The sequence below is a fragment of the Oryza brachyantha genome, chromosome 3 (assembly GCF_000231095.2).
Source record: "Oryza brachyantha chromosome 3, ObraRS2, whole genome shotgun sequence".
Classification (NCBI taxonomy): Eukaryota; Viridiplantae; Streptophyta; class Magnoliopsida; order Poales; family Poaceae; genus Oryza; species Oryza brachyantha.
In genome coordinates this window covers 21,124,803-21,133,840 of record NC_023165.2, presented here as the reverse complement: position 1 = coordinate 21,133,840, position 9,038 = coordinate 21,124,803, and the positions used below count along the sequence as shown (strand labels likewise).

Sequence of the window (9,038 nt, the reverse complement as noted above, 5' to 3'; positions counted from 1 at the left end):
CTTCCTCGCCATAGCCGTCAACCCCATCCACCGCTGGCCTCCATCACTATGGTTCCTGTTGTGCTCTGACCACTACCACCTGCCTATCATGGACACACATCTCCAGTCTGTGCGCTGCCCATGTCCATCCCTCTAAGTCTTAAGGAAAACCCTTACCCCCCTTCCCTAGTCCCCCTTCTTACCCGAACGTCCCACCTCAAAACCTAAACCAAAGGTCTTATTTTGAAGTTCCAATGCCATTGTCACCACAGGAATTTCACTACAATATCACCATTGCCTCCTTCAATGAGTCTTCTTCCTCTCCTCGGGCTTCCCTGGTTGGAGCTTGAAAACAAATCCATAGTGGTAGTGTTTTAATCTAACAACCAAGGACCTAGGTTTCAATCACCTGAGCAATAGCAATTTCCTATTCCCCAAAATATAAAAATCAAGTTCAATGGAAGTGAGATGTTATGCGCCCAAACTATTGAATTGCTAGAACTTATAAGAATTAGTGTAGTACAAATGAGTTGTTTGTCTTTCTTTGGCAACTTTAGTTTTTAGGTAGGTAGATATAACTTAATATGGTACTGGAGATGAGGAACCACCCCACTACGGGGTCGGGGCTCAATTTTCCCTGACGGGTCTTCGGGGTGGGGGCCCGGGGATTTTCAGGGGTGGGGGCAGGGGAGAAAAACACCCACAAGGAACCCACGGGGCCTCAGTTTTATATAAACATGTGAAAACAATGGGCAACAAAGATTTTGGGCATTTGATCCATTTAGCATGTAAACCCTATATTCATAGACGACCCAGCCACTCACATCCACTCCCGACTGTCTGCTCCCACACTGTCAGCATGCTACACGCACTCCTGACTGCGCTGTCACCACCAGGCCTAGGCGCACCGCCGCCTTCCCTGCCCAAGCGCACTACCGCCGTCTTGCAGGAGAAAGGCGAGCAACCGGTGTAGAAGTGGAACCTCGTGATCCGATACTCTTGTCCTTCACTAGCAGCGGTTTGTGGTTGCTCAAATCCCATGAAAAGTTTCAGTTCTTGGTGTAGCAATATGTGTCTGAAAATGACTTTATTATGATGTGGTGATTGGAGAGAGTATTTACTCAGTTTCAGCTCAGGGCCCCGAATGCTATTTTGGGGCCAGGGTCGTTCTTGTCTAACCTAGCCCTAACCCGTTCGTTGTTGATCCTAGCGAGAGGCTTACAAGGGGTCCCATGTGAAGAGGAGTGTTAGAGTATAATTCGATTGCTCATATTTCTAGGAAAGTATTCTAAACCCTCGAGAAGATATCCCATCGTCTATTGCAAACTATCTAAATAGTCATTAAAAAATTTTTAAAAAAAATTGTAAAGATAGACTAATATAAGATATATCACTACACGAACATGCAAGTTTAAATATGACTTCTATTATCCACAACAAAAAAAACAAATTGAACTCTAAATAGTATACGTATACTCATAGTCATATTTGTTATTTTTGTTGTGGATTGTAGAAGTCATATTTGAACTTGCATGTTTGTGTAGTGATATATCTTATATTAATCTATCTTCACGATTTTTTTAAATTTTTTGATGACTATTGGATAGCATGCAATAAACGAGGGGATGTCCCCTCGAGGGTTTAAAATCCACTCCCCACATTTCTTCATCAGCTGAGTTTTTTGCGTTGAATTGTTGGATACATGCAACTCAATAAGAACAATCAAAATCTGGTTTAAATGTCGCTTTAATTGTTGGCATCCAAATTAATTGTCCGTAACTTTGACATGAAAATGGTAGTTGCATATTTGTCAACTAAAAAAACTACCATGATTTTAGTATCATGAAAAATAACAAATTAGTTTGAATCACCCTTGCAAAACGGTTTAACTAAATAGTTTAGGGGCATAGAATTTCATGTTCATAGTTAAGAGATTCGTTTAAACTTTAGTACTTTACCCATGATAAAAGTTACTAGTACTAAATTTGGGCAGGCAGGAAAAGAAGTACAGTACCGGACGGAAGGTATTGTTGCTCCTTTCGTAGTCTTCATGACGTGAACGTTGCATCTGAGAAGCTTCGAGTTGACCAAAACCAAACTTTGATAAATACACCAGAGACCCCAGACAGAGTTTGAGCTTCATTAGCACTTCCCCCATCTCGCTCCCATGCATACTGCAAGCTCCCTCCATTATTTTGGTTGCAACTAATAACATGCGAGTACCTCAGTTCCACGTACGGTGATCGTCGTCTCCCATGGCATCGAATTCACAACCTACAACAACAACGTATGTCCTCTCTCTCCCTCTCTCTCTCTCTCTCTCTCTCTCTCTCTCTCTCCATGGAAGCAGTTTTGCTGTGCTTCGATCTGAGCTAAGCCCAGGAAGATGCATGCCTTTCTGTTTAATCGATCTGGTTCTCATCTATATACTTGGCCGGCCAGGCCAAGCTAGTATACATCCCTTTCATATTGCAGAATTATGAACTATCGATCTGAAAGTTAGCGAGGAACTCTGTAATAGAGCTCGTAAAGTCTTTCTTGTATATCTTTGTCGATCGACTTATCATGATTCATGAATATGCATAGAGGGGCCGGAGGAAGGAACGGACATGGAGACAAGGAGGAGGCCGAGCAGACGCCGCCGCCGCCGGAGGAAGCAACGACGGTCGGCGGCGGCGACGGAGTTCAGTTCGTGATGCCTGAGGACGGGTACGAGTGGAAGAAGTACGGGCAGAAGTTTATCAAAAACATCCAGAAAAACAGGTGCGTGTGCAGAGCAATTGTGCTATGTTCGTTCGTCCATCCGCCGGCCGTACATGCAAATATGCGACACTGACGGGTGGGCCCGTGCAGGAGCTACTTCCGGTGCAGGGAGCAGCGGTGCGGCGCGAAGAAGAAGGTGGAGTGGCACCCGCACGACCCCAGCCTCAACCTCCGCGTCGTCTACGACGGCGCGCACCAGCACGGCTCCCCGTCGGCCGCCGGAGAAGAAGGTGGCGGCGGCGCCACCGCCAACCAGTACGACCTGAGCACGCAGTACTTCGGCGGTGGGCCCCGGTCGCACTGATCGAGTACGTTCGCTCGTCATGACTGCCGGCGACCGGCCGGTGCTGTCCCTGTAGCACGGCTGTGCGTCTCTCTCGCCGGAGTAACTAGCTAGCGGAGACGCCGCGGGAGGGCCCCACGGCGTGACGGCGGCGGCGGCGACGACGACGACGACGACCGGCTGGATGATGCCCGCCGGCGGCCACCGATCGATCAGATGCGTACGTGTTTGCAACTTGCAAGTGGGGGGTTGCCTGCCGGTACGTATTACTACGTGTGCAAACGTGACGTTGACCGGCAATATTTGGTAGTCAACGGTGTTGGACGCTAGCGGTGCACGGCGTGACGCTTAGTAGAATTAAGCACCTGACGCTAGGAGCTTAGCTGTCACGACTAGTGATTAGTACAACCCATTTCAACGTATTACACATTTATACTCCAGTTTGTTCGTTCAGATTTATTGTATTATAATTAATCAAATCTCATTCTACATAGCTAGATTTTGAAACAAAGAAAGTATCAGGGAATATATCTGTTACATACCATGGGTGGATTTCTTCTTAATTCTTCCATTTGATCAATAAATTAAGAACTTTTCTACTCCAAAATCTGTTCAATATGATAAACATCGATGGTACTCACTTTGTTTCGTAATGTAAGTCTTTGTAGCATTATCTAGATTCATATATATATATGCTAATAAATCTAGACACATATATAAATTATGGGCAAGGTTACGGTAACTTTTATTTGTAACGGTAGTAGTGTAGTAAATTTTTATCTACATAAGTATATTAAATATTTTTATTCCAAACTTTGATATGATATATTTATCAATTTATCGATTTTAAAAATGATATGTGACACACACTTCTGTTGCAGAGTTATATATTTTAGTTCTAATTTATCCGTATAGAATTTTTACTACACTATTAGCGATGCAGTATAACAAAATTAGATCCGTTGGATTCAAAGTAATGGACGACTCAGAATCATTCGTAGGTACCTAAGAAAATTCACAAATTATATACATTCATCAATGAATAAATTTAGACAACTCTAAAAAAACTGACAATATGAAACGGAAGTATTACCTCACATTTAAAGGCCTCATAGACACCATGGTCTATCAGGTTGTCACACCTAGTGTCCATTAAATCCGAGACAATTAAGTTAGCTGATAAAGTAAATGTTAATTTTCTCATTTATACATCAGGTCTTTTTAACCTTCTACAATAAATATGGAGCCTGCCTTGCAACTCATGGCGTCTCCTCCATGTGGTCTGCCCGTTAACTTGCCGAGCTGTCGATTACCAGGCGATTTAATTTAGCCAAGCAAAATTTCTATCCAATTCGATCAAGTGTGACATGGACCCGCGATGATGTGATCGCGCGATCGATCGATCTGCCAGGGCTAATTAACCATGACGTAACGACGTGGACGTAATACTACTACATCAATCCGATGATGTTTGACTATTCGTCTTATTAAAAAATATCAAATATATAAAGTTATATATATATATAAATATATTTAATAATACACAAAATGATATAAAAATAATTAATAATTAAGTAAATTTTTTTAAATAAAATGAACAATCAAACATATATAAAAATCAACGGTGTCAGATGGAGAAGTATGTGAGTAGCAGTAGTAGTGACGGAGATGGAAGCACGTAGCCTGGGAATAGTCCAGCAAGCACGATGCATGCCGCTCTTTCTCAACGTCCGTCGCGCACACCACGCCGCCGCCGCTGCCGCTGCCGCTGCTTGCAAAAAGTTCCAATTCCGGCCGGCCCATCATTTCAGTTGCAATGCGGCCTGCAACAACAGGCCGGCCAGCTCGTGCGTCTCATGGTTAACCGAGTGGTGAGAGTACGTGAAAGCCAGGGTTTCCGGCTTCTAGTTTATAAAAACCTCCTTCCTAAAATAAGTTTATAAATGATAGATTTTTCGAATAATCCAAGTAATCGTGTTTTTAGAATCCAGATCTTTGCAAATGCCTCGCCAGCAGTGATCGATATGTACTAGCTTGGTAGCTTGGAAAGGCCGAGGCATGTCTCCTGCTGGCCTCGATGTACGAGGATTGGAATTAATCGATTAATTAGTGGACTTTTGCAAATCTATTATTAGTTTTTTAAGGATGCCACAATTCTAGCGATATTTTCGTAATTTTTAATAACATTTTTACAATATTTTTAAACCAGTGATAAATTTGTAATTGTTTCGTCAATTAACGTTGTGGAATGTACTCTCAAACACTCGAATACTCGATGGGCCCCTTGCGCTCACAGTATATGACGCGCGACGGAGAGGAATGTGCTGAGGTTGTTGTGCAGTCGCAGGTGGGGGAGGCCCAGCAGATAATGCGGCTTTCAGAAATGATGTCGTTAGAGCGCACGGGCCGTGCATGTTGCCCGTGTACACGGCCCATCCGTCGTCCCACGTTAGATTACTACGTTCGGCCTCGGCTTGGGCTACCTGGCCGCGTACCGCCGCCGCCGGGTTTGGCCAGGGCGGCTTGTGGGTGACATGGTTGCCACGTGGAGAAAGAGATGGAGATGGCGTCGCCAGCATGGACCGTGGATAGTACATAATTTTCTGCCGGCTCCATGACTTTAGTGGATTTGCTAACGAACTTTATCAAGTTGTTGAGTTCTGAGCGAAGCAGGGTCCCGTCGTCCGGAGGCTTGGATTCTAGGGTTTTGCCTTATATATACTTCTTGTAAGTCATCGTTCGGTATTATAACTTTATCCCGACATAGTGAATCTATTTGCTAGTTGTCGTCCGTATTTTTTCTCTTCAACTTTAGGAGAGTTTTTCACGTTAAATTTCATATCTCCTGTGATTGATATATTGTGTTTATCATTTATTCATCGATCGTTTCCTAATAGTGATGTCATATTTATAAAAATATGATATAAGAGTGATTTTCATCTAACATACATACAGTACGATTTGAACTTTTGTTTCTCGGTAAGCCTGTTAACACCAAAATTGGAAGAATTTAGGTTCTGTACTAGAGCGTTTTAAGAAGTGACTATTAGAGCTTTGTGTGTGACACGTCATCGGGTCAACATTTAATGTCAACAAAGTCATGTGACGTAAAAAGGTCATACTTAATTGCTCTTGATACGTGGCTTGAATTCCGATCCTCTCGTCCACGGTTCATCATCTTTGACTAGCCTTCACCCCACTATTTTATCGTCTGACCAAATTCATTTGATTCATATTATGCATTATTTGTCATCTATTGACGGCAAAGAAGAAAGCACTCCAACTTAATTTGGCAGTTACCTGAACAAGCACCAACATCTTAGATCCAGCGTCGTGTATAGTCGCCACCGACACTGGTAACCAACATGTTTTCATCCTTCTGGTGCTGTCATTCATTGTAGCTGCTTTGTCATTAGAGGGATATCAGAGGTAGCCATTAGGTCAGGTCTAACAACCCTGGTCGCCTTCGGCACCAAAAACAAGCATGTCGTCTTTCATTCTTATGGTAGCCACCTTGCTCACCATCAACTCATTAACCTTGTCTATTGGGTCAGAGCCATTCGCCCAATACGTTGTTGATACCACCTCTGATCTTGTTAGCTATCACCAACACCGTCTCTACACCTCATCTTGGTTCAGCTTGTCGTTGCTGAGGACATCTGCCACCGAGGCAGAATGACCATTGCTACGATGTGGAGTTAACCTTATATTAGACAGTTTCGAGATCTAGCGTACATCGTACAGACAACTTGCATTATCTCTATTGTCTCTATTAACGCGTTACACAAACCCAGATGCCGCGCGGATCTAAAACCACATGTATGGATTGAACATCGTCACGATGTTCCACACAACTACCTTTAAACCACCATGGATGTGCTATAGTTAAGCTTGGGATAGGAATGGCAACGGAACGATTCGGGACACGGTTGGGCAAGAACGCCCCGGCCTCGGCCACCCAATTCATTCCCCGTCCCCAGACCCCAGCCCCCAAAGCCAAACCGGGCTAACTCAAACGATGCAATGCTGGGATTTTGTTTGACGGTGGCGATGGTGTGCAGCATGATAAAAATTTGCGCATGTGGTGTATAAATATGAGTTCTTTTGTACCAATAACCCCTTTATTTAATGGAAGAAAGCGAAAAGAAAGAATCTAGCCTTCACGCCACGTTAAAACTGACCAATCAAGTCCTGACCAAATCGTTTAGTTGAGTTTCTTAATGAAAAGGAGATATTGAAGTGACTACTAAAGAGCCTCTTCTCGATCTTATCTTTGCTGTCAGAGTAATCTTCTTGCTTCGGTCGGACAGGTGGATCATTAATACTGATTGGTGCATTGCAAAAGAAATAATAATATTTTTTAATGATGGATGGGCACTTGAGTAGGAAAAAAACAGGGGGTGTCATTTGGATTTTTATAAAAAAAGTCAAACAGTATATCTGTACACGAAAAATTATTTGTAAGGAGAAATTTTATATATGTATTATTAATGATTTAATAGTTAAAGCTGACAATTAAAATTCAATGAAGAAATTTCAAAAAATCATTAAAAATTTAAATTTTGGCTTATAAATATAAGCAAACATACAACGAAGGTATGCAATTGACAGCGATGCTTAGTTTACCTGCATGGTCCCAATCCCATCAAGTCGCATGTACTACTATATTCTTTAAGTATTAATTTATAATAATATTATCAACAATTATAAAATAAGAAAATAAGAATGTCCTATATTTTACAACAAAATATAAGACAAGTTGTATTTTGAACAAACATTGGTCCTAGAGAGCATGGACGTGGATGGTGGTTAGTGTATAAGTATCCCCGTCTTTTCAGTTATGCCTAGAGCATGTAGAATAGCACGTTATAAATCAGCTATAAGTATATTTTAAGATGATAAGAGAGCAGAGAGAATAGTAGTGAGCTATAGATTTATAGCTAGTTGCAGCACAGACTTCAAGACACATGTGTGTATGACAGGTGAGACAAGATATTAATTGTGTAGGCATGTGACTATTGTATAAATTAAGTTGGATATAGACAATTTATAGCTAGCAGTTGGTTATACTATTGAACTTACTCTTATACTTATAAGCCAAAATTTAAATTTTCAACAATGGATTTTGGATGATTTTCACCTAAGTTTATTTTTATGTTTTGAATTTTAGATCGCCGAGATTACGTATATAAAATTTTTCTATAAACACGGATTTTTCTAATAATGCTTCCACACAGCCGTTCAATTCTAGATCAAAGATCGCATGCCAACTTCAGCTCTACGTGCATGGCAGGGTGCACGACTACTTCTGCATAACTTCTACATACATACCTCCTGCTTTTTAGCTCCAGCAACTATGCATGCACGACATATTAGTAAATCTTCAAATATATTTTTCTTATAAACTATATGTCTAATCTATGATCTGTTATATCAGTGTGCTTATTATAATTAATTCTTTACAACAAGATCTCACATGTTATATTCTTATAAAATATTTAGTTATTTGTCAATAGATTTTTCTAGTGTTGCGTATAATGTTGTTTGCATGTGTTGATAAACATTTATAATGTTTTACTAGGTTATTTCGGACTATTGCGTTAGGTTTTTTTAGCGTTATTTTATATGTGTTTCTTTGATTTCTTATAAATACATTGACATTTCATCGGTCGAGGAACCATGTTTCATATATGAAAGTTAAATGTTTTAATCAATGATTTAATTATGTCAATATTTTTATATATTGAAACATGTTTTGATGTAGTGGTGAAACATTTTTATATTAGCAAATATTGAAGATTAATGCTTCGCCTCTAAAAACTTAATTTTTCTTACATTTAGCTAAAAATGTTTCAAGTGTGATTTACTTGTGCTTTATCATTTAGTAGTTAAAATATCTTTGAGTGAGCAATGAAACATCTATTTTATATGTGATGAAACATCACTGTATTTTTTGCAAACAACTGCAGTTGTCCGAGTTGTAGTTGGATCTGTTTTTTTATCAATTAATGCA

The 9,038-nt window shown here is 40.8% G+C and overlaps 1 protein-coding gene across 1 annotated transcript; it reads left to right on the top strand.

Moving 5' to 3' along the window:
- The first annotated feature begins 2,132 nt into the window (after positions 1 to 2,132).
- Positions 2,133 to 3,571, top strand: LOC102707109 (WRKY transcription factor WRKY24-like). Its single transcript, XM_006651590.3, has 3 exons — positions 2,133 to 2,266; positions 2,566 to 2,742; positions 2,833 to 3,571. Exons 1-3 carry the CDS (start codon positions 2,235 to 2,237, stop codon positions 3,044 to 3,046), a joined length of 423 nt encoding a protein of 140 aa, XP_006651653.1. The 5' UTR covers positions 2,133 to 2,234; the 3' UTR covers positions 3,047 to 3,571.
- Positions 3,572 to 9,038: the final 5,467 nt, after the last annotated feature.